Here is a 25,165-nt window from a genome sequence, read left to right on the forward strand (position 1 = left end):
ATTAATACACAATACAAAACTTATAATACAATAAACACAATTAAAAGTGTAGAGAAATAAAAACATGCAACATGGCAGTATGATAAAAGTTATATTATTGGACACGATTGTATCAGAGTATAGTTAGTTCAGGGAAGGCCTGACTAAATAGTCAGGTTTTTAGTAGCTTTCTGAATGTGCCCAGCGAAGGGGCCAGGCGGACTGCGGGCGGAAGAGACTTCCACAGTTGCGGAGGTTCCGTTGAAAAGGCCAGATTTCCGGTGGTTGTTTTCCAGGCCTCTCTCGGGGTCAGGCCTCTCAGCCGCCCTGCCTGCAATGATCTTATAGGATGGGCAGACCTAACCGGAAGGAGGCACTTGGCCACATATTGAGCTTCCAAACCATTTAGGGCCTTATAGGTTAGTAGCATCCCCTTGAAACAGGTATGGAAGCGAACAGGTAGCCAGTGTAAGGCGGCCAGGGTGGGGGATATATGTTGACATTTTCTAACCCCACTCAGAAGTCTCACCACCGTATTCTGGACCTGTTGCAGTCTCTGTAGCAGTTCCAAGGGCAGCCCCACATAGAGGGCATTACAGTAGTCTAATCTCAAGATTATCAGCATATGGACCAGCATGGTGAGGGACCTGGTGTCAAGGTAAGGACGTAGCTGGGTGATCAGCTTTAGGTGGAAATAAGCTGACCAGACCACAGACACTATTTGAGATGTCACTGATAGCGATGGGTCCAAAATCACGCCCAAGCTATGAACCTCATCGTTCATGGAAACAGTGTCCCCCCCCAAAAAAAAGATAGGGAGGCACCCAGACAACAGACAATAGAGGCCTCCACCCAGAGGATATCCATCTTGTCTGGGTTCAGTCTCAGTCTGTTTTCCCTCATCCATCCCGGCACCGCATCCAGGCAGCACTCAAGGGACGGGACAGCATCCACTGCAGAAGGATGGAAGGGGAGATAGAGATGGGTGTCATCTGCGTATTGGTGACACAAAGCTCCAAAACTCCTGATGACATCCCCCAGCGGCCTCATATCGATATTAAATAGCATTGGGGAGATGACTGACCCCTGCGGGACTCCACAACGGAGAGCCAACGGAGCGGACAACATCTCCGCAAGCTGAACTCTGAGGACGGTCCACCAGGAAGGATCTGAGCCAGGGCAAAGCCTGAGCATCAACCCCCAACCCCGAGAGCCTCCCCAGGAGGGTACCTGGGGTATCAAAGGTGGTATCAGTGGTATCAAAGGCCACTGAGAGGTCGAGGAGAACCAGCAAGGACACTTTGCCCCATTGGCCTCCCTCAAGAGGTCATCTTGCAGGGTGACCAATGCTGTCTCCGTGCCATGATGCGGCCTGAACACAGACTGGAATGGATCAAGGGCACCAGTCTCCTCCAGGAGAGCATGAAGCTGGTTGGCCACCACTCTCTCTACCAGCTTGCCAATAAAGGGGATATTGGCGACTGGACGATAGTTGTTAATATCATCAGCCGCCAAGTTGGTTTTTTTCCAGATAGGCCAACCTCTTTTTAAATAGGCATCTTAACATTCAATAAAGTTGTTGCAAATATATACTGCTCAATTATGGTCCCTTTTCCACTTTATGTACAAATGTATGTTGCCATCAGGGGGGTGCATTTGACTTAAATCACAATTTAAATCATGCTTTATATTTAAAACTTTGTGGGTTTTTTTTATTATTTACTGTATTTTTTTTAAAAAAATCCACTTTAAAATGTTTTAATTGTGATTTAAATCAATTTGATTTAAAAATAATTTCCCCCTCCCAAGGCTGGCATTCTCACAATTAACCTTATAAACTGTAGACAGTAGAGAAGCAGAGAACTGAAGGATAAGGGAAGTGGAACAAGAAAACAATCTGAATTTTTTTTAAATTGTTACATAAAACTGAAATTGTAAGATAGAAATGATTTAACACAGTAATAAAGATCCCCCATTTTGTTCACCTTGTGAGAGATTAATAATAAGCTGAATACTTCAGGGAATAGTTCTAGCAGGCTCTACTTCAGGCACCAGTAACTTCATCCCACGCAGCATCCCTCCCCAGTGGTCAGAGACCTTCCACTTATATATTAGCCAAATACTCTGAATTATTTAGATCACACTGAGCATGCTCCAAGACCACAGTCTTACTATGGGAACTTCAAGATGAGGTCCTCATGGAGAAGATGGCCAAATGATGCCACCACACCGACGTCAAAGTGCTCGCACGAGGCAACATCTGGCCAGAAGTGGACAGGGAGTTGAGACTGCTCTGCATAGTTCTTGACAGGCAGTCCTTTTGGCAGCTGGGGCTGTACAGTCACCACCTCCAGATGGTCTAGAGAGCATTCGGTCTGGGCTCCCTGCAACAGGACATTTTAAAAAAAGAGGTCAAATGGAAGATTTGACACTGCTAAGTTACTACCACACCAAGATCTAAACCCCACAAGAAAACTTCTTTATACCAAGTCAGATATCTGCTCATCTAAGCCAGTACTGTCTACTCTAGGGGAGGGAAAACTTAACTCCTGGGGCTAAAACTGGTTGTCTCTCCTTATGTCCTTTCCCTGTAAGATCAATGTTTGGTGATTTCCCAACCTTTGCACAGTGTTCTTCTTCCTCAGTTCTAAAAAAGGTTGAACCTCTACGGCTTTGTTAAAGATATAGTAAGTTCAAATGCTCGTTGATCCTTTGACGCCACCCACCATCAAAATAAAAACACCCTGAGATTGCTTTTGAAACAGAATGAGGCTCTCACACTGAAAGGTCTGCTTAAACTTGCCTCACATCTCTTAAAGTCTTGGTCACAAAGAAGTCACCAGAGATTACAAGGAGTGAACCTGTCATTTGTACACAAAGGATATGCTCTGCTGCTGAACTAGTCTTTTTATTCATACTTCTACTCCCAATCACTCTGGATTCCCATTATTCTGTATCTTGTAAATCATCTATGATGGCTTTCTGCAGACTTATTGCCATATGGTTAAATTACACACTACAAGCCTTTAGTCCTTCAAGAGCCTCCATTACTGGACAAAGTATGTGCACTTGATCGCATACTTTGTCCAGTAATTATTAAGCCCAGAGCGCAAACAAGAGTTCCGACTCCTGTCCTCTGAAGACGCCGGCCACAGACACTGGTGAAATGTTAGGAAGAACAACCTTAAGAACACAGCCAAACAACCCGAAAAGCCTAAGAGAACCATCAGATCCTGGCTGTGAAAGCCTTCAAAAATACAATTGCCAGTGTAGTCATTAGATAGATAAATAAATGAAAAGATCCTCAGGGTCTCAGGAAAAGTCCCTGCTGAGGCTGTCAAGATGGAACCTGTGCAGAGAGACTCCAGAAGGGCTTTCCAGGGAAGGGAGATACCGAAGGAGGGCTTTTAGGAATGACGCTCCCCCCCCCCCCGTGGGTTTTAATGGCCCTGGAGGGATCTGAAGCCAAGCCTGCTGGGTCCTGGTCCGGCCCACGAAGCCTTGCACCACCCGAGGGAACCTCCAGCCCCTGAGCCCCTCAGTTCCACAGCAGGGATGGATGGGAAACCGCCTGCTGCCCACGACCCTCGCCCAGCCCACGCAGGCCATCCCGGGCTCTCCGAGAAGCCGGTCCGCTTCCCGGGGCTTTCTCCCCCTGCCTTCCCCCCCCCCTGCCTTCCCCCCCCCCCGCTCAGCCACCCTTCAACCCAACTTCCGCTTGACCTCTGACCCCCACCCCCCCCACCCCCCGCTTCCCCTTTCTACCCCTGGGCCACAGGACACACCGAGCGGCCTGGAGGGCGCGGAGGGTCTCGACGGAGAAGTCGTCGGTGCCGAAGAAAAGGACCCTCCAGGGCGGCCCCGCTCGCCTCCTGGGAAGCTCCCCGGCCGCCGCCGTCCCGTGAGCCCGCCTCCAGCCGTCCCGCCCGACCCGCCACAACCAGCCCCTCATCGCCCCTCCGCCCGCCTCCTCCTCCTCCCTCAGGCCTTCGCGTCGCGCGGCGATGACGTCGAGCGCGCTCGCCCGATTCCGAAGGCACAGTTGCGGGCGGGGAGAGCAGGCGGCGTGGGCGGGGCCTGGAGTGAGACCACGTCGCGGCCGAAGCGTCATCTAGAAACCGTGGCAACCGTATCCATGGCTGCCGATCGCCCGCCGAGTTCCAGGCCTCCTTGCTGTACATTCTCCCCCCCACAGATCCTGCTGTGTTGATACCAGAGTGCCTTGTAGGCAGGAATGCAACCGGGAGAGCTTCCCTGTTTTTAGCTTTCATCCTCTGTTTCAATGATATAAGGCGCCTTGGTTCCTTTCTTAGGAGGAAAGGGCGGTGAAAACATTTTAAATAAATGAAATAAGTAAATATTGTGTGTCTGCCTGTCTTTGCTAGTTTAGTTTGAAGGCACAATGGAGCTCCAATGACTGGAAAAATAGGAGTGACTGCCTGATGCCAGCTCTTGAGCCTCATTTACCTCCACAGTTTCAGACCTCTGAGCAGGTGCACAACGTGTCCCTCGGCCACAGAAAGATCAAGCTGTGGGTTGGCTGGGACCACGATGGGCTTTAGAGGACAGTCAGTGGATCTGAAAAACAGTCTCACGGCCTAACACATTCCGAGACTTTAAAATCATGTCACTTTGAACGTAACAGTCTACATTTTCTCTGACTACAAATCCCACTCTCCTTCAGATCATCACACCCTGTTCTGAAGATTGTGAATTTTTTCTCTCTTTTTTCTTGATAACAGATCAAGACTCAGCTCTGTATTTTGGAAGAAAATAATACGACGCGTGGCCAAAGCTCCAGTGGGAGATCCCCAGGGTATCACTGGTACATATGAAAATATCTCTGTTATGTTCGATTGCAGGCTATCCATGCGTGTCATGAAAATGGGGAAGAAGGCTAGCGCCAGGATGCATTAACAGAACCATACGTAGGCTACCTGGTTTGCACTGCTTCTAAAAGAGGTGAATGTCAAGTCTTTGACTGACCACATGATACAAACCCTGCTTGCAATTAGTTCCTGTCTTTTCTGCTCCCAAAGTAGCTTCCCCCCCCCCCCGTCACTGGGAACTTTTCCTTTTTCAAGCTGGCATGTAGACCTCTGTTGTTATTTTATTTTCTTTAAAATATTTTACCATGCTTTTCTCCTTCAAAAGGACCCAAGGTGGCTCACATCATTAAAATATAATATTTAAAACTAAAACCAAAAGGTATACGAATGCTAAAAAGGATCAAACAGCACACACTACAAGGTCAACAAAAGCCACCTCAAAAACACACTGATAACAGAAAGGCAGAACCATCCGTTTCAAAATCCCACTCGGGCAGCCAGCAAGGGAGGAATAGCTTGACTGAAGAGAAAGGCCTTGGCTCGCTTCTAGGAGGACAGCAAAGATGGGGCCTGCCTAGCCTCAAGTGGGAGGGAGTTCCAAAGTCTGGGACAAGCAACAGAGAAGACCTTTTCCTCTGTCTCCATCAGATGCACCTGCAAAGGTGTTAGGCCCAAGAAAAAGGCGCATGACCCCTGCGCCCCATGCAAGTGATGCACCGCATTTGCGCATATCCATGAGCGCCCCTGCACCCCATGCAAGCATTGCACCACTGCTTGTGCATGTGCACAAGTGCCCCCACACCCCATGTGAGCACTGCACTGTACATACACACGAGCGCCCCTGCGCCATGCGCGAGCGCTGCATCGCCATTTCTGCATGCGCACGAGCACCCCCGTGCTTTGCGCAGGCGCATACAGTGGCACGCTGCTCGCACATGCGTGCTCACCCTCTTGAGAGAGAGCGCATGCACTTATTCACACATGCAGATGGGTGCGGGGGTGCCTCGCCTTCCCCAGCCGGTCCGTGGGGTGAAAACAGTTGGGGACCCCTGCTCTAGCCAGCAGGTCACTAAGACATGTGTCCCCATGGCCGGATGAGACCCTCCAAGCTTTCTGGGCAAGCGTTGCAACCAGCATGAATGGTAGTGGCATCCGCCCAGATAATGAATATTAATGAGATATATCTGCATGGACCAATGAGAGTGTTCTAGAGGTGGAGTCACCAGAATCTCTGCAGGAGGAAGAGAGGGAGAGAATAGAGTTTTGATGATGCTGGAATCTGGGTGAGGGAGAGTGGTGGTTGAGGAGGAGGAGGAGAATGGAGGATGTTTGGTTAAGAGTTAACAACTCTGCTTGTACTGTCATCACCTGTAACAAGAAACAATGTCTGTTTGGTTCTGAAAGATAAACAGTGTTGATGTCATCAACCAGTGGCAGCTGAACGACACATAGCGCGAGCCCTTTCCCTTGTTTTCAAGTAACGCGGGCAGGGATGACGTTTCGGTGGTTTCTCTGGTGACATCGGGTTTCAAATTAGTTTAAACTAGTTAATGTCCCCAGAGATGAGGTCAGTCCTGTACGCCTTACTTGAGAGCAAGGAAGAGAAGTAACGGATTGAGGTGTGTGTGATTCTATCGGGGTTCTTTCTCAGTTGTGAATCGTGGCGTGCTTTGCAAAACGACTGTTCAGACCTTTGATATTTTGTATTCTGAAACGAGGAAGGACCTTTCCATTATGTTCTTTTTCTATAAAAAGCTTTTTCAGAAATATAGTTGTCTCAGGCTTGACTGGGGGGGAGGATCCTCGGACAGGCTCCTGGGCTGAACCTGGGAAGTTCTACCCCACTTGTCTGCAAACCTGGCGTGTTTCTTTTGGGCACGTACCCCCTCCCTGGCTCCTCCTGAACTATATCAGGGAGACACTTGCAACGCTTCCCCCACCCTCCAGCACCCACCCCCCACCCTGCCCTGGGACTCTTTTCTGGCCACACGTATCCGCGTTGGGCTCCATTTAGGGGATTTCTGGGACTCATCTGTTGGAGTTCTCCCTGTGCTGCCTGGGCGTCCCCAGGGAGGCAACCTTCTCCTGGGTTCTTGGGTGCACCTCCCCCCCCATATCCCCTTCGCCCTGGAGTCGGAGAGCCCTCGGGGCTGCCAACCAGGAAAGAATCGGCAGAGGCAGGCCCAGGAAGGAGTAGCGGCCAAGAGGCAGGACCAGAGGAAGGGAGGGAGCTGGGCATGGGAAGGCTCCTTGCGGTGCAGGAAGGATGAAGAGTGTGAAAGCTTGACCCAAACCAGATCCCCCGTGTGAGCACCGATGGCGGTTTGAGACGCAAGACGGGTTGTGAATCAAACCCCAGCCATGCTGAATTGTTCAGTTCTCCAGAGGAGTCAGACCCTTAGAGAAGGACTAGAAATGCTTGGCTGGGACCACCGTGGGTTTTATTTAGAGGACCAGGAGCAGACCTCAGACCCACATATAAGTCAGGAAAGGGCCGGGCAGCCTCTTCTGCTGAGAGGACATCCTGGAACGATGGAAGCCGACTTGGCCTCCCGGGTCTGGTTCCCTGAGAGGCAAAAGCCGCTTGGGCTTTCCTCACACGTCCCAGAGGGCTTCCTGGGATGGGATGTTGTGGTAAACAGGGGGCAGTAAACAGGCCAGATCATAATGGTTTTAAGGATGATGAAAGCAGCCTGCAGGCCAGCAGCCTTGCCCCCCTTGGCCAGCTCGGGTCATCAAGACATGTCATAGAGGAAAGACAAGCCCTCTGTCCCCCCCTCAAAATTTTCCCTCAGAGTGAATGCGGTCCTGAGCAAAGAGCCATTTTTTTTGCTTAGTTCACTCAAATTATTGTTATTCTTATCATTCTTATCATTATCATTATTATTCTGATTATTATTATTCTTCTGATTACTATTATTCTGATTATTATTATTATCAATATTATTATCAATATTATTATCATTATTATTATTATCATTATTATTATCAATATTATTATCATTATTATTATTAGTTTAATTATTGATATATCGTATCCATCTGGCAGCCAGGGCCCCTCTGGGGCCAAAGTGGTCCAATATGGAGGGCCACTTAAAAAAAGGTAGGTGGGGGGGCGGAAGGAGGGCGGGAGGGAGGGGGTTCTTTCAGTCTATCCTCCCAGGGCTTGGCTTCCAGGTCCAGGAGGGGGTTGGATTGGATGGTCTCATCAGCCCTTCCAAGCCCACCATCTTAGGACAGATTTGCCAGACTCTGTTCATTGCGCCTCTTATTTATTTATTTATTTATTTATTTATTTATTTATTTATTTATTTATTTATTTATTTATTTATTTATTTATTTATATGCCGGCCACACTACCCAGAGGTCTCTGGGCGGCTTACAACTCTCTTATTGGTAACCACCGATCCCATGTTCTTCCTTTCAGAGCTTCAGCATCAGGTTAGCATCCAGCTGCAGGGCCTGGAAGATGCTGATGTGGCTGCCCAAGATCTCCTCCACACAGCTGGAGAGAGCAAGACGAAGCTGCTGGTCCCTCTGTTGACCGAAGAGATGCTGAAAGAGGTAAGAGGCAATTTTTCACAATCAACAGCAATTTGTTTGGAAAGTTGTCTTCGGAGTCTTTGGAGCTGCAGAGGAGGGCATCTCGGCAATGGCTTTTATCAATCTTTCCATCGTTCCAGAGGGCAGGTCTGATAGGAGGGGACAGTCTGAAAGGCAGGATCTAACTTTTTTTTTTTTTTAAATAACTTTTATGACATCACAAACAGACACACAAAACAAACAAAAACATATACATATGTGCGGGGGTGTTTTCCATACAATCATACAGTGGTGCCTCGCATAGCGATCGCTCTGATTAGCGATGAAATCACTTTGCAACACATTTTTTGCAGTTGCAAAAGAGATTGCTTTGTGATGTTCCCTATGGGGGAATTTCACTTTGCGATGATCGGTTCCCTGCTTCGGGCACCGATCATCGCAAAGCTGTGGTTTTTTTAACAGCTGATTGGCAGTATCAAAATGGCCGCTGAGTAAACAAAATGGCCGCCCGCTGTTTTCTGGGATGGATTCCTTGCTCTACAGCCACCAAAAATGGCCGCGCTATGGAGGACCTTCGCTGAACGGTGCGTTTTAAGCCCATAGGAACGCATTAATCGCGTTTTAATGCGTTTCTATGGGCTTTTTAATATCGCATAGCGACGTTTTCGTTTTGCAGCGATTTCGCTGGAACGAATTAACGTCGCAATGCGAGGCACCACTGTATCCAATATGTAGTCTGACTACATAAACCATATTTCCCTACCAAGATATTTAAACCATATTATATTCTAAAACGGAGAATATAATATGGTTTAAATATCTTAATAGGGCAATATGGTTTATGTAGTCAGACTATATATTGGATATGATTGTATGGAAAACACCTTCCCGCATATAGGTTTTTGTTTGTTTCTTATGTCTGTTTGTGATGTAAGAAAAGTTTTTAATATGTGTGTGTGTATATATAATATGGTTTAAATATCTTAGTAGGGCAATATGGTTTATGTAGTCAGACTATATACTGGATATGATTGTATGGAAAACACCTTCCCGCATATAGGTTTTTGTTTGTTTTTTATGTCTGTTTGTGATGTAATAAAAGTTTTTTAATATGTGTGTGTGTGTGTATGTGTATGTATGTGTGTATGTGTATGTATATTTTGTATCAATGCTTCAACTATTAAGTTTAGTAAACACCTTCCTGATTTATAATAATTAACATACATACATTATCTGAAGTATAATCTTACACCTATATTTATCTTTCACTAAGCATTTTCTATTATTATATTTAACATGAAACATTTCAAGTTTAAGAATTATATATTCTTATCTGTTACCTATATAGATGAACGTCCAGAGTTGCTAACAATATATCTTAATATAGTTACTTAAGAAAAAATAAATTTGTAGATTCTTTTCTTGCATCCTTATCAATCCAGTTATACATCAGAGTGTCAATGCTTTTGCAATCAAGAAAAATCAGTATTTTAAAGTGAAAAGAAGAGGAAATGATATCTATATGTGGTTGTAGTGGGTTTTTCAGGCTCTTTGACCGTGTTTTGAAGGTTGTTGTTCCTGACGTTTCGCCAGACTCTGTGGCTGGCATCTTCAGAGGACTGGAGTAGGAACTCAGTCCATGCTCTGTTGCTGTTTGCTGGATAGCTGAGCATTTATAGCTGTGGGAACAGCTTTTTGTCCTATTCAGGAGATAGGTTGATGATGGTGATCAGCGTGTTTTTGTTGTGGATGTATTGTTATGATAAGAGGGAGAGATTATCTGTCACTGTGATTGATGGGTATCTTTAGCTGGTCTTTTTTTGTGCAATGACCCCTGGCTTTCGTGGCTGGGTAGAGTTGGTTGACCTTTTGCAGGCTGTATTTTCCAGTGCTGGGAGCCAGGCCTTATTAAGTTTTATAGACTTTCCTCTTCTTTGTTGAAGCTCTGCTGGTGCTTATGGATTTCAGTGGCTTCCCTGTGCAGTCTAACATAAAGCTTGCTGGGGTTGTCCAGTAGTCCAGTGTTTTGAAATAGAATTTCACGCCCGGCTTGTTTTAGGGAATGTTCAGCTACTGCTGATTTTTCCGGTTGCTGTAGTTTGCAGTGTCTCTCATGCTGTTTGAGTCTGGTGTGAAAGCTGCGTTTTGTGGTTCCAATATACAGTGGTGCCTCGCATTACGACATTAATTCATTCCAGCAAAATCGCTGTAGAACGAAAACGTCGTTAAGCAAAATAAAAAAGCCATTGAAATGCATTAAAACCTGGTTAATGCGTTCCAATCGGCTAAGAACTCACCGTCCAGCACAGATCCTCCATAGGGGTGGCCATTTTTGGGTTCCTGTGCAGCGAAAAATGGCTCCTAAACACAGCAGGGAGCCATTTTGAAACCCCGGCGATCAGCTGTTTTGATCATCGGAAAGCGAAAATTGGTTCCTGAAACAGGGAACCGATCATCGCACAACAAAATTCCCACATTCAAAAATCTTGTCATAATGCGGATTCGTCGATAACAGAGCGCCTGTCTTGCGATGCACCACTGTATACCTGTCCACAACTGCAAGGTATCCGGTATATTCCTGCAGTGGTGAGGGGCTTCCTTTTGTCCTTTGCTGACTGTAATATTTGTGGTGTAATATTTGTAGGCTGTGTTTTTTCAAAAGTTTCCCCATGCGGTCCATTACCCCTTTGATGTAAGGCAGAAATACTTTATTTGTGGGTGCCTGTTTTTCCTCTTCAGTTTGGTGTTGTTTTCTTGGTTTCATTCTTGGAATAGCCATTCGCCTGTAGGGCCCAGTTCAGATGGTTGAGTTCGGTGCTGAGAAATGGAGCTTCACAGTTCCCATTTGCACGGTCTACCAGAGTTTTGATTATGCCTCTTTTTTGTCCTGGGTGGTGGCTGGAGTGTTTGTGTAGGTACCGGTCTCTGTGTGTGGGTTTTCTGTAGACCTTATGTCCCAATAGGAGGCCAGTTTTGCGTATAACCACAACATCTAAGAAAGGGAGCTGGCCCTCTGTTTCTTTTTCCATGGTGAATTGTATAATTGGGTGGATGCTGTTAAGATGGTTTTGAAATTCTTCCAGTTTTTCTTCACCGTGGTTCCAAATTGCGAAGGTGTCATCCATGTATCGGAACCAGACTGTGGGTGTGAAGGGTGCCGAAGCCAGGGCCTTTTTTTCGAAATGTTCCATGTATGGTCAACCCTCGACTTCTGAACGTCCCTAGATACGGATTTTTCGATTTACGAACAGCTCCGTTGGCAAAAATTGGCATCGAATTGTGAACAGAGCTCGACTTGGGAACAAGGTCAAGGCTCTGTTCGCAAGTCAATGCCTTTTTTTTTTTTTTTTTTGCTAACAGAGCCGTTTGTAAATGGCTTCCTGCAAAAAGGCAGGGAGAAAGGGCTGGAACTTCGAATTTCCTGCCCTTTCTCCCTGCCTTTTTGCCTTCAGAGCTCTCACACGGCTCTCTCCGATGTCGGGGGGAAGCCCTTTGAGAGTTCTGAAGCTGCCGATCGCAGCGGCGGGTACCACGAGGGATGTATCCCAGGGCTTGCCTGCCACCATGGGAGACCTCCCTGGGGGTCCCTGCCGCCATGATCTGCGCCTTCAGAGCTCTCAAAGGGCTTCCTCCGATGTTGGGCAGAAAGCCCTTTGAGAGCTCCGAAGGCAAAAATTCGAATTTCCAGCGCTTTCTCCCTGCCTTTTTGCAGGGAGCCATTTATGAACAGCCCCATAGGCCAAAAAAAAAAAAAAAAAAAAAAAAAAAAAAAAGGCATTGATTTGGAAACAGAGCCTCGACCTTGTTCTCAAAGGGCTTTCCCCCCGAGATCAGAGGAAGCCCTTTGAGACCTCCGAAGCCAAAAAGGCAGGGAGAAAGGCCTGGAAATTCAATTTTCCAGCCCTTTCCCCCTGCTTTTTTGCCTTTTGAAATGCTGGAATGGATTAATTCCATTCCCATGCATTTCAATGGGAAATGGTACTTCGAGTTACGAACTTTTTGACGTACGAATGTCGTTCCAATACGGATTAAGTTTGTAAGTCGAGGTACCACTGTAGGAGTTTGCTATAACTGGGCTGAGGGGGCTCCCCATGGCCACTTCATCTGTCTGTTCATAGAACTTGTTATCCTACTGAAAGTAGGTGGTTGTTAGGCAGTGTTGGAAAAGGGCCTTGATGTCTTCTGGAAAGATCTGCTGGAGGAGTGTCAGTACGTTGCATGGGTGGGGAAATTATTTAGATTTAACTGGGGTGTGGGGTGAGTTGGCTTGTATATTAGACTCTGGCTACGGTGGAATTTCCTTGTTGTACTCAGCTGGGGTGTCTGTCTTTTTTTCTTGGGGTGGGGCTATTACTTATATTGCTTGTTTTGTTAAAGTTGGCTCGGGTTGGGTGTCCTGTTACTTGAAAATACAGGGTGGGGGTCGTTTGCAATGAATGTTTAACAAAATGTTTGTTGTTCTCGGTATTTTTGGTGAAATTGATGGTTTTTTAGAAGTTTTATGTCATATGAGCATTTAAAGATTGTAATACATGGGATATCTAGCAGAGTAAACACCTTGATAATATGGACTAGGTGCACTGTAATGGTTGGGCACTTGAAATGTACAGAGAGTTGAAAATAGATAACAAATGCAGTGATGCCTCGCTTAGCAATTGCTCAATTTAACGATGAAATTGCTTAGCGATGACTTTTTCTGAGCCTTTTTGCGCTTCATTTAACGATGGTCCCTATGGGCGATTTTCGCTTAGCGATGGTTGGGACCATGCTTCACATAACGATTAAATTTTGGGTCACCTGATTAGCATAACAATGGTTTAAACAGCCTCATGTTTGCTGTTTTTAAAATGTTTTTAAGTTAAAGTTTATGCGTGCTTTTTTACCCTTTCAGCAATGGGGGGTCAGGGGGTACCGGACGATAGGAAACGGATGAGGGCAAGCCTGGGGAACAGATTTGTTTTGGTGCTTACCAGTAATATTTAGTCAGTGGTGTAAGACAAAAGATAGTTTAGTTAAAATATTGGCTTTGGGGGGCAGGGTTGGGTTTGGTCGCTGTCTGCCGGAAGGATTGTGCACGCTGGGCCATTTGACCAGCACTTCTAGCCAGGGTCGGATCACGGAATCAATCCAGAGTTTAGGAAAGTTAGTATCTTTTTCTGAAGATGACAGTTCTGAGAAACCCCCAGCCGCCCTCGTTACCAGCCCGGCTGGATGGGAGATTCTGGCCACGGACAGCCAAAACTTTCCTGACCTCTGGATTCATTGGTTCCCCGAAAGCCTGTCCCCCATTTCAAGTTTGCAAGGGGATAAAGAAGGGAGTAATGATGCCTCAACCTGATCTGCTTGTTTAGGGAGCTCCGGAGGAACACAGCAAGAGAGCCAGCGACCTCCTTCTGTCTTTGGCCAAAGGCCACTTCCATGAGGTCATGGGATACCTGCAGAACATCTTAAAGGAGGTGGACACGCCACCCCACCCCATGCTGCTGAAGACCCTGGAGAACTTCAGCTCTCGCTACGGTCTGCACCTCTCGAGTTTTTCTTCCATGGTTGTGGGTTTTGATGTCCTCCTTTCCCAGATGGCTTGCGGGGAGGGGGATTGGGGGAGGACTAGTGAACTGAAGAAGCTGGACCAAAGGTGCCAAATTCATGAGACCTCCATTAAAATTAGAAGTGGGAAGGGACCCCCTTTTCCCCAACTGCACAATGTCCGACTAATTGCAGGAAAGCCCACCCTTTCCCCAGTGTTCCTTGTTTGTTCTTGAATCCCTGGTAGAGGGTGGTGTCTTTTCTGCCGGACCCCCTCGCCTTGCTGTTTTCCCTGCTTCTACCTTGGGTCTCAAAAAAGACTTGCCCAAGCTTGCCCCGGAGTGATGTTGACACTGAGCTGTAGCAGAAAGCGGCTACAGCGTGATCCTCCTCCTCCTCAGAAGGCCCGTTGCCTTCCCTCGAAGGAGTGTTTGGGTTGTGCCTCTTAAGCTTCCTGCTGGGCTTCACTACCCTGTTTGATTTCTTCCCCATCACATCTTGATGGAAATGAATGAGTAGATCATGATGTGGGTCTTTTTCTCCTTTTGCAGCTCTCCGGACCGTGCCCTACATCATCTCCAGCTTCCTTTACCTTCAGGTCATCCTGATCCTTGACCTGGGAAGCCGAGAGAAGGTGGCCATCTGTTCTGGTGAGTGGGAAAGCGGATCTCTTCCTCGGGAGTTGGCCTAAGAGTCCTCCCCATTCCTATCCGTCTGACGGCCTTTCTAGACGGAGCCCCTCTTCTCCTTAAAGTACAGACTTCTGTGCCGAGGTCATTGGCATATTCCCCACCATCCCATCTTCCCGTCTTCTTCCCGTCTTGCGTTTCCCGGTGACTTTCCTGAGACTTGCTCCAGCTTTTGAAGAGACAAACGGCTTTCTTCAAGGGCAGAGAAATGGATTGTTCAGTTTAACCCCAAGTGTTAGAAGGGGAGGAGACCAAAAGCAACACACGAGGTGCAAGGGGCAAGTAGAGCAGGTCGAGCGAGGCTTCTGCAAAAGAAAGCCAAGCGGATTTGGGAAAGGAGCAATGGGGAAGGATCCGGTCCATTTCCCCTAAGGGTCAAACCCTGTCCGCCTGCTAGAAGCTCCATGTCTCTGACCCCAGGGAAGGTCCTCAGGGGTCAGGCTTTCACCTTCGTCCTCTTCTTTCACAGCTGTGGAGAAAATGTGTGTCTCCGTCGCCCACTATTATAAGAACTGGAGGCTGTGCCACTACCCTCGGGAGGCGGAGTCCAGCTTTTGCCGTCCCCTCCTGTCCATCTACCAGCGGCTGAGTGGATACTGGCAGCAGGAGGAGGACAGAAATGTAAGCAAACTCATTTTTATTTCAATTTGGGTGAGTTCCCGGTTGTATCAGGTAGAAGGAGTCGTGCCAGCCTGGGAGAGGGGAGTCTTTTTTCGTTCTCGCTGCTCCCTGCACAGGAAGAGGCTCGTGTCTCTGACACAAAAGGGCTTCCCTTGCCTTGGCTCTGGTCAGGAAGGGCCAAGGAAGGGGGAGCAGCGCCTTCCCTCTGACTCAAAGCCAATCGGGAGGGAAGGCGAGACGTAGTGCCCTCACTCGGAATAGTTGCTGGGGAAGGAGCTGCAATGCAAAGATTGCTCTTCCATTGGGTGGAGGGGGGGCAACCTTGATTCTCCCCTCCCAGTGATGCCTTGCAAAAAAAGAATGAAAAAGATACACAGCCCCTCTTTTGCTCCTGTGTTGGTCATCGTCAAGCGTCCGGATGATGGGCTGCTTTGCCCGGTGACTGCACAGCTGGGAAGAATCCTGTCTGTCCAGAGTGCCGGGATCTTATGGTCACCATTGGTTTCTGACGAAGGCCAGCAAAGCTTGTCCTGGCTTGAGATGAGATTCCTTCTCCTCTGGGGATGGATCCGTTTCCCTGCATTGATTGAGGGACCGAACCCTAAGGAGGTTCTTTGCATTTCTCTCTCTTGCAGGTGAGCGAGGCGGCTTTGAAGGCTCGGTGGCCCATGTTGGCCGTTCTCGTTCGGTACCAGCCACAGCAGGATGAAATACTAAGGAAGTTCCCGGATGTCATCAAGGAGAGCAGGATGGTGGATGCTCCCCTCATGGCCAAAGTAAATGGATAGTCATGGGGGAGGCGGGAATATATTCTTTGGAGACGGGCACGCTCGGGAGGATGATGGCAGAGAGGTGCTCGCCAGGGTCTCCCTGCTTGGGCTTGTCCTGGATCACCAAAGCCAGGCCATCCCTTAAGCTGGCAGAGGCAGCCCTACAGAGGAGAGTGGAGACGCAGGGATTTTTGGGGGGTGAGGGGGCAGTGAAACGGCTCCAGACCTAGGAAGACATTTACAGGCCCTGAGCGCCAAGAGTTGCGCACGGGGCACCGTAAAGAGCACCACTGTTGCTGGGTGGGAGAGTCAAAAGATGGTAGTCCAACCCCCCCCCGAAAGCCTTTCTGAGCTCTGGGAGAATAGGAAGGGCCCCCTCGCAGGCTTCTCTGGGGCCTTGACCACTGTCCTGCCCAGGAAGCGGTCCTGCTGCTCTTCAGCCCCGGGGGCTCAATTTGCATGGCTGAGAAAAGGCACACCACCAAACAAGCACTGACTTCTCTCTTCCCCCCCCCACCGCCCGTGTTTTCTTTTTAGGGACTTTATCTGTTCCTGGAGGGCTGCGTGGACTGTCATCCCCCAAACCTCAAGAAGATCTTCCGGACTCTTGAAAAGTCCACGTTCAGCAAGGTAAGTTAGAGAAGGCTCTGATGGTGATCCCTCCCACCCAAAACGGAAGCCCCCGTTGGTTTCTCTCCACATGCCCCAGGGGTGGGGTGCTAGAAAGATATCATAAGAGTGGCATCACTAGGCTACACTGCCCAGAATCCTCCAGCTGACACAGGGATGCGGAACAGTTTTCACCCCATCCCAGAGCAGCCTGAAAATCATCCCACTCCCCAAGAGCTTTGCTGCTCTCCCTTCTGGTGATCTGGAGATCTCTCCAGCCTCTTTCACGTCATGGAGAGGAAGGGTGGATCCCATCGCCACAAGTAGAACGTCATGAGCTGAGATGAAGACGAGGGCCTAGAGACGCGGGTGCAAGGCAGAAAGGTCTCTCTGGCTTTCCAAGCCAGGAGTAAAAGCAAAGTCTTGCCACCCGACTCAGACAAAGGGTGAGGCCCAAACATTGAGGGGATTCAGAGAAAACCATGCAGTCCAGATGGAAAGTGGTTTCCATGCCCAACCAAAAAGAAATTTACTTTTTTTGGACTATAGTAAAAAAGACCATTCTGGCTGTGTGATGTTAGCTCTATAATCCACAAGAAAGAGGAGGAGGAGGAGGGAGGGAGGGAGGGAGGGAGGAAAAAGAAAAGCATACAAAAAAAAAAAGAATTGTCCAAACTCTGGCAATAACGAATCCCTGCCGGGGCCCCAGTGAAATTGCCAGGGAGTCCAAACAGGAGCCACAGCCAGGAGACATCTGCACGACCTGAGTCTGCTCAACAGGGAGAGTAAAGGCCGAGAGAAGGAGGTTCCAGTCCTCAGAAATGTTCCCTGGCAGGAAGCAGGCCCTGGTCTTGCAGAAGGAATGGCCGGCGGGACCAGGAGCTCTCCTCCCAAGGCGCTTTTAGGGGCTTCCGGATCCCGCCTCAGATGGGCTTTCTTCAGCACGGGAGGCAGACTTGGAGAGGCAAGCGACGAGATGACTTTCCTCCCTTTTTTTGCCAGGCGAGGGAAGCGACCCTGTTCTTCCTGAAGGAGCTCCTGAGCTCCCTGAAGGTCGAGGGATGTCTGGAATGGGAGATGGTCACCTACCTCTTCCGTCAGGTCGCCGTTCGTACCAGTCAAGGGGTAAGTCAGCGGGAAAGAGCCGCGAGAGAGCCTTCCTCTGGCAGGGATGAGGCGACTCGGGGACCCCTTCCAAGCCCATCGGGAGGCCTCTCTGGGCCTGCCTGTCTCGTGACCGCCTGCCTCCTGCCATTCCAAAAGACGTTTCCCAAGCTCTGGGCTCTAGTAGGCGTCCCATCATCCCTCCATCATCAAGAGTGCACTGGTTGGAAACGTTGTGCAGGGGTGGGTGTGCAGTCGAGCCCCTCTTGGAATCGGCTGGGTGGGGAAGAGGCCCTCCCATCTGTGTGTGTGTTTCTGTGTCCGAGTCCCTCCTTTTCGTTCCAGCCTTGGCTGGGTTGCACCTTGGCACAGGGGCACCTCCTCCAGGTGCTGCCACCACCGTCTGGCTCAAACACTTCCGAGGTGCGCAAGCTTTGTGCTTGTGGCACTCCCCGTGGGTGAAGGGGCGCTTTTTGGGAGACGGTTCTGGTTTCCTGACCTTGCTGTTTCTGTGGTTCTTGTGTGTCTGTGTACGGCAGGTCAGAGACAGTGCCAGAGGCCTGATGCCAAGGGAAGCCGATGTCCAGGACTTGTCCATCGAGGTCCTGGAGCACGTCAACACTTCGGCCACCGGGATGTTTAAAGTGAGTGGCTTGGGTGCATTTGCTCTTCAGAAGACCGGAGGAGTTTCACCCCTCTTCCTCCTCGGGGTGAGGTCAGGCGGGGAGAGAGCTGGCATTTTAGCCTGGGGGGCGCTTTATTTCCCAGCAGTCCTACGACATTCGGGGAAGAGAACACCAGCCTGGCCCCAATCTGTGATGCCGAGCTACCCCAGACCGAGGCTGGGCTCTGATTCTCTGACGGTCCCCTCTCTCCTCTTGGCAGGCTCTGTGGCCGAAGCTGTTATCCTTCTTGCTTCCTCCGGAATACACGCCAGCACTGACCCCGCTCTGCAGATGCCTGAAGGAGTTGGCCGTCCTTCGGCCGGAAGGATCCGTCCTCTTCCTGGGATCCTGCAGAGGAGGTCAGTTGGTCAGTGGGTTGGTTGGGTACCAAAGGCAGTCCCCTGGGCTTGAACTGTGCATGGCTGGGTGGGATTGGCACTCACCTCACTTCCCATGGGAAGGAATGGATCCCTCTCTCCTTTGGAGAGGTCATGCCTCGCTGAAGAGGTCTCGGGTGGGTGGGGAGCCTTCCAGGGGCCAATGTCAGACATATGTCCCAGGAAAACCCAGGCCAGAGCACCCCCAGAGGGGCCAGAGATCAATGGGATAAGATGCAAGGCAGGGCCTCTGGGCTTGAAGGAGGCTCGCCGTTCCTTGAGCCCGGAGGGAAGGGGAATCCTCCTATTTCTCAGTGAAAGCTCGGGCCAAGGGGAGTCCGGGGCGCTCCAGAAAGGAGCAGGCCCACCTCCGCCCCCCCCAGACCTCCATGTCCTTTTGTGGCTTTCCGAAGTAGCCCGGTCCGTTGCTGGAAGGATCCTAGTGACTAGACCTGGGAAGGAGATGAGGAACAGCGGGAAACCTTTCCATGATTCCAGGGGTTGCATCACTAACATCCTCCCCCCCCCTCGACCCCTGTTCTTCTCCTTTTAGTAAAGCTCCCAAGTCCGCAAGAAGTCTTCGGACGGCTTCTGGTGAGCAATGCTTAGAAAAAGCATCTACGTTTGTGTCTTGGGGGGTGGGTGGGAGGAGAGTATGGAGGTGAAAGGTCCTCTCAGTTCCTTGACCTCCCATTTCCCAGAGTGTGTGGTGGCTTCTCGGTGCAGGGATTCCAAAAGAGAGGTATTGCAGAAACCTCTTCGGCCCAGTACGCTGGCTGGGGAGCTGAGTGGGAGACCCTTCTGGCCATCCCGTAGCAAAGCGCTCCCCCCTCCCCCCCTTTGAAAGGAGATGTCGTTGCCTTCTTCATTGCAGAAAATTAGTTAAAGGAGGGCTAACGAGAAATGTAGGAAGAAAGGAACTCCCTGAAGGATCGGAAAGTTCCTTCAGCTGCAATATTGTTAGCTGGCTTCATGACAACCCAGGGAGAGGCAAAATGCAGCCCTCAGCCCTGCTGGGGCCAACCAGCTCCCCCGCTTGTGTCAAAAACTGAAAACGCAACAACCGAAGGGGCCACGAGAGGGAACTAGAGAAGACGTCCCGGTCTTGTTCTGGTCTCTCAGTGAGGAAACCACCCACTTGCTTTCTTGGGGGGCAGTTTTCTGTGGGATGGTGTCATCTAGTGGAAGGGCTCCCCCGTCCAAATCCAGCGGAGAGACCCAGAATCCTAAGGAAAGCATAAGTTAGGATCGTGCCTGCGTAATGCTAGGCACTACTCTGGGCGGTTTATGTTAAAAAAAATAATTAAGGACAATAAATAGAACATCATCTAAAAGCAACGCATCTCATATAAAGCAAGGAAATCAAAACCATCCGTACCTCAGCTCATCAATCAGACTAACCAGGCGATGGCATGAAGGGTGGCCTCGTTGCCACCAGAGCCTGACGAGAGGATGCCCTCCGAGGCTTCGGGGAGCAGCCTTGCTTTGAGCATCCTCTTCAAGGCCGGGATGTTGCCCAGCGCAGGACAGACACACCCCGGATAGGAAATGGACCGAGCAGAGAAGGCGCCAACGGGCCACTGGGACCCCCCTCCTCTCGGGAGGGCGATTGCCTGCCTATTTCCAGGAGAGGAACTGCTCCTGAATCTGAGCCGCTGGCAGTTAGAGATGGACGAGTGAGTCCTGGCTTCTCCTTCGGGGGCCCTCCTTTCTCATGTCTCCTCTCCTGCCTACAGGTATTGTCCTCCTCCGGGAGCCAAAGAGGCTTCTGGGCCCTCCAGCTTCTGCACGCCCTGCGAGCTGACATCCACGAGGCCATCGTTCATCTGTGGGCGCAGCAAATCCCAGCGCTTTGGGGGTATTGCCAGGCAGGTAGGTCGCCCGATGGGTGCCTGACAGGAGGATTAATGGTGAAATGCTTTCCCGCCCCCCGGGCCGTCTCAAAATCTTAAAAGTGCTGCACTTCACTTTGCAAGCTATCCGAGGAATAGCGCTGTCTTCCAGAAGGCCCCTTGATCTTGCTTCCATTTTTCTAAAGTTCTTGACATTCGTTTTATCCGTTCACCTGATTTTGGATTTTTTCCTGGACGAATTCAGGAGCACCTGGCAATCCAAAAGTAGGTTTGCCTTTTCAGACCTTTTGCCCCAGTTCTGAAGTGCTTCCCTAGACAGCCCCCCCCTCCCAGGGACGTACACGAAGCAGGTGGACCTCTATATAGGTTCTGGCAGGCATGGGGGGTGGCTTAAAGTCTCTGAGCAGTTTTCAAATTCATAAAGGAAACAGTAAGGAAATAGTTATGTTACTTTTGTAACATACATTCATTTTCTATTTGTATTTTTACATGGATTCTATTAACATGTCAGAGAACTTTAGTCATTTTGGTGATGTCGAAACATTGTAATGCTCTCTCTCTATATATATATTGAATCTATATGTAAAGATCACGATGTTTACCAATAGGGTACACACAAAAACAGGGCACAGACAATAAAAACAGGACTGATTTTCCTACCATTTGGTACTTGAAAGATTGTGAAAAATGTCTACACCTTGTGCATGACACACCTATAGTGTGAAAGTCATGTGTTCCAAGTGATGATGTTGACCATCCTCGGCTAGTTTGAGGGATAGTAAGGAAATGTTATTCTTGTGAAATAGCATCACAATTGGTAAACAGATTACTTTTGCCTCCTTTTTTCACATGTAGCCAATTATATTTAGAGATGCCTTTCAAAATCCTGCCTGGGGGTCTCTAAGAGGGAGGTTTTTGCCTATTTTTAAGAGTACGTTAGTAGGACGTTCCTCTTTAAACAGTGAGGGATGACCAACAGATTCCATTTCAAGAAGTCATGGCTCAAGTACTACTCTTGAAAAATACGGTCCCAAACTCTACACCACACCCACACCCACACCCACCCACACCCGTCCCAATTGAGTTGGTACAACAATGTCCTCTTTTCCTTCCAGAAGGCACCAGAGGAAGCCAACCTGAGTGGCAGCAGAAGCTTCTGCAGGTGAGGTTCTGCTCTTCTTCGACCAGGAACTGGCTGGAGGGAGAAGAGGGATCTCTTCGACAGAGCAGGCTGGGGGCAGGGGGGTCTCCTGGACTCTGGTCCATTAGCCTGAGGGGCAAAAAGGAAGAGCCTGTGAAGTCAGATGCCCTGGGCAGCAAATGGGAAGAAGGACAGACAGGTGTAGACGACGTAGGACACAGCGGAGAACCGTCCTCCCCCAATGTTTGACTCGGAGACCAAGCTGGTCCATTTTGGCTCTCCGGTTTGGCAGCCAATTGGCTTTAGACTAGGTGAAGAGAGTGCTTAGTCCCTTTTCCCCTCAGCTCCGGTGGGAAGTCATAGTCTCCATTTCTTTAAGAAGTGATTTTCCAAGGACATTTTTAAGGCATTTGGGCAGGGGAAAGGGCAGGAGTGGAGACTTAGGAGCAGACGCCGAGGCTCTCGTGAACCAAATGTCTGGATTCATTCATGCTCTCCTCCTTAGTTCCTGAGGAGGTCCCTGAAGACCATGGAGGACGACACGTGGACCAAGAACCTGATCTTAGCCCTGGAAGATCAGATGGGCAGCTATGCGGACGGGTCCCTTGAAAAGGTTCGTTCCCCCGTTTCTCATAAAACCCGCAGTCCTATCGCCCCTCAGCTTCTCCCCCGAGCGTGGAAAGCTGCTGCAACCTGGGGGAGACCTCAGTCCCTCTCAGCCAACATTTGTCCAAAGCAGCTGCTGCAGAACATAGTGGCGGAAATCCTGTTGCTTCGCCTAGGAAGTTGCCCTGGTGGAGGCCCCTTGAATGGGCGGGGGTGGGATGGGTCAACGCCTCCCTCAGGATTCTGTTGCTTCAGTGGGCCTTCTCGAGGGCCACTTTCCTCACCAAGCAACCGGATTTCGGCCGGAGTTGTCCAGCCTCTGCTGGACGGCCTCCAGTGAAGGACCACCAACCCAAAGATCTAGACAGGTGTCCGATTGTTCGACTGAAACCTCCCCCCTGGTCTACCCCTCCTTCTCTTTCAGAGCGTCCTCTATCAAGTCCTGGGCTTGTCATTGGCCTGTTGCTCAGACCGCACGTATGTCCTGCACTGGCTGGAGCGTTTGATTGAGAGCGCCAATTATTTGGAAGCAGCCGAGAAAGAGGTGAGTCTCTAGCGATTCAGGGCAGCCTTCAGAGTTCTGTACCCACCTGGCGTCTCTTTTGTCCTTTGGGGGGGGCGGGGATGGTGGCTTCTTCTTAATAGATGGAGGTTTTTCTACCTCTCTTAAGTTGAAACCCTCCACAACATTGCAAGGAAGTGAAGAGCACCCGGCTGTGCTAGGATGCCACAGAGTCAGGAACATGATGGTGTGCTAGGGGTGGTCTTCCCTCCCTTCCACACGGGGAGATCTAATCCAGTTTCATTCATTTCTCACATCAGCATCCCTTCTCCAATTTTTTTCTCTCTCTCGGTCCCCTCTCCCCCCACCCCCCCTTACAGAAAGTTGCCGAAATCCTTTCTTTTGCTGCGCTGGACCATTTAGATCTGACCCTGGCCACCTTGGACGACTGCGGAGCTGGCATAGATTTCAAGATGGGGTTGTCTGCCCTCCTCACCCACCATAAGGTAAGCCAGCGGCCGGGGCCAGCAGGTCAATGCCAACTCTCAAATAAGCCACCCTGGATTCAACGGAATCTAAAACTGGAGCCTGAGCCTCCTCTGATGCCAGCCATTCATCTTCACATTCCATGGGATCGCTGGCTGCAGAATGAGGAGGTTTGCTCAACTGATGGGATTTACCTAAGTGTTGACATACGACTCAGCAGTGCATTCCGTGGCTGAATTCCTGTTGGGCAGCTCCACCTGCACCTGGGGATGACATCATCCTCATTGGTGGCAAATCCCTGCTCATTATGAGCCCATTGCTGCTGCTTGATGGCAATTTCAGGGTGCAGAACCCCAAAATTGCCAAGAGAAGCCTGTCACCAAGCGGCATCTTCTGCGGTCGATTTGTGCACAGAATCATTGTGCCTGCGGAGCTGCTCAACAGGATTTCAGCCCCTGGGCTTCTGCAGATGAGACAGGTGGAGTGCTGGATTGTTTCCAACACCCAAAAAGTGAAGTTAAGCATACAATCCTGAAGCATTTTTGATGGGGGAAAGTCAGTCCGCCTTCCCCCACTCACCCCCAGATCACAGGACATAAGTAATTTGATAAAACCAAATCAATCCTGCTGCCCTGGCGATCAAAGAAGGGACAGAAGAGGGAAACGGGCAGAGAGAGACAGACAGACAAACAGATGATAAGGTAGCAGCTGCCACCTTGCCAAAACACCCCTTTCTGTTGCCTACTTAGGATTACAAGACTGGCAGGCGAGGGCACCTCCTGAAGACCCTGATTCTGGCCTACGGCCGGGTTGCCATCCGGGCCCCCAAAGAGCTCCTGTTGAAGAGTGGGGAGGCAGAGATCCTGAAGAAAGTCCTCGACCTTTACAGGATGAGCTTCCAGGTAAGAAGTAGAAGGGGGTCGGAGGGTTGGATTCTGGTGAAATGGGGCACGGAGGGAGCAGGTCGCTGTGGGGAGGGGTGGGAATGGAAGAGAGGGAGTTCACTGTACTCCAGAAACCAGCCAAAGTGACCTGCCCTAAAATTCAGGTGCCACATTGCAGCTTGTGTGTCTCAGGGTGCTGCCATTAGCCTTTTCTTGCCTCACTGAGAACTGAAGCAGATGAGACGCTTAGCTCCTATTCAGAAGTGGTGCTCCTCAAGTGGTAAAAGATGTCTGGTTGCCATAGTAGCTGACTTCCCTCACCTTCACCACTTGCATCTTGTAGGTTTTGTTTCATGAGTGGCCACTTTCAGTGCTCATCTTGGATTGTCTAGGCATCTGGCTCTGAGGAAATCTCTTTCTGGGAGCCAAAACAAAGAGAAAGAAAGAACGAGAGAGAGAGAGAGAGAGAGAGAGAGAGAGAGAGAGAGAATTGATCTCTCTCTTAAATGCCTGTCTCAATCCCGAAATCTCACTTCCCTCCTTCCTAGCAAGGAAGAGGTGACATCTGCCAAGAAGCGTTCAGTTTTGGGCTTTTTCCATTCAGAACCATTCAAGAAAAATCCAGACCATTGAGGGGGAAACCCCTCTGATGATTCTGCGCCATTTGCATAGCAAAGCCGTTTATCCCCTGGCCCAAGGCCTGTGTCCTTAACATTTTAAACAATAAATTTAAAAAAGGCCAGCTGCCTTTCTAGGCTTGTGCAAAGAGGTCAGTTTCTCCATTTTATTTTTCAGGTCCTGGGAGTCAAAATTGAGAGCCAGGTAAGCTGTCGCAGATCTGAGGGTGTGATCGGGCACCTCCGTGTCCGGATTTTTCCCCTTGAAGTGGAAGCAGGATGGAGGGTCCCTGCTAGGGCCCCTATTCATATGTGGCATTTCCCCTAGTGGAATCTCTTGTCCTACTATGATGATGATGATGAT

General features: G+C 49.6%; 2 protein-coding genes across 7 annotated transcripts in view; one reads left to right on the forward strand and one right to left on the reverse strand.

The window, feature by feature from the left end:
* Positions 1–4,175, reverse strand: part of LOC140702388 (methionyl-tRNA formyltransferase, mitochondrial-like) — an 83,376-nt gene extending 79,201 nt beyond the window's left edge. For all 6 annotated transcript variants that reach the window (XR_013538825.1, XR_013538824.1, XR_013538822.1 and 3 more), the window contains exons 1-2: positions 3,765–4,175; positions 2,152–2,363 (exon numbers count right to left, since the gene is read on the reverse strand). Coding sequence is in view for 1 of the 6 variants with exons in the window: in XM_078380829.1 (XP_078236955.1) it covers positions 2,152–2,363; positions 3,765–4,160 (608 nt within the window). In the remaining 5 variants the exon portion in view is untranslated. The remainder of the gene's footprint in view (positions 1–2,151; positions 2,364–3,764) is intronic.
* A 3,714-nt stretch (positions 4,176–7,889) lies between these two features.
* The window catches only part of LOC144584619 (maestro heat-like repeat-containing protein family member 2B), a 30,352-nt gene continuing 13,076 nt past the window's right edge, over positions 7,890–25,165 (forward strand). Inside the window, exons 1-20 of the mRNA XM_078381058.1 lie at positions 7,890–7,911; positions 8,236–8,372; positions 11,804–11,891; positions 13,243–13,259; positions 13,703–13,868; positions 14,429–14,527; positions 14,987–15,048; positions 15,823–15,963; positions 16,495–16,587; positions 17,569–17,691; positions 18,135–18,314; positions 18,556–18,694; positions 19,266–19,306; positions 20,449–20,584; positions 21,681–21,727; positions 22,212–22,319; positions 22,737–22,856; positions 23,195–23,320; positions 24,050–24,202; positions 24,980–25,006. Coding sequence (XP_078237184.1) covers positions 7,890–7,911; positions 8,236–8,372; positions 11,804–11,891; positions 13,243–13,259; positions 13,703–13,868; positions 14,429–14,527; positions 14,987–15,048; positions 15,823–15,963; positions 16,495–16,587; positions 17,569–17,691; positions 18,135–18,314; positions 18,556–18,694; positions 19,266–19,306; positions 20,449–20,584; positions 21,681–21,727; positions 22,212–22,319; positions 22,737–22,856; positions 23,195–23,320; positions 24,050–24,202; positions 24,980–25,006 — 2,025 coding nt within the window. The remainder of the gene's footprint in view (positions 7,912–8,235; positions 8,373–11,803; positions 11,892–13,242; positions 13,260–13,702; positions 13,869–14,428; positions 14,528–14,986; positions 15,049–15,822; positions 15,964–16,494; positions 16,588–17,568; positions 17,692–18,134; positions 18,315–18,555; positions 18,695–19,265; positions 19,307–20,448; positions 20,585–21,680; positions 21,728–22,211; positions 22,320–22,736; positions 22,857–23,194; positions 23,321–24,049; positions 24,203–24,979; positions 25,007–25,165) is intronic.

Source organism: Pogona vitticeps, chromosome 12 (assembly GCF_051106095.1).
Source record: "Pogona vitticeps strain Pit_001003342236 chromosome 12, PviZW2.1, whole genome shotgun sequence".
In the NCBI taxonomy this organism is placed as follows: Eukaryota; Metazoa; Chordata; class Lepidosauria; order Squamata; family Agamidae; genus Pogona; species Pogona vitticeps.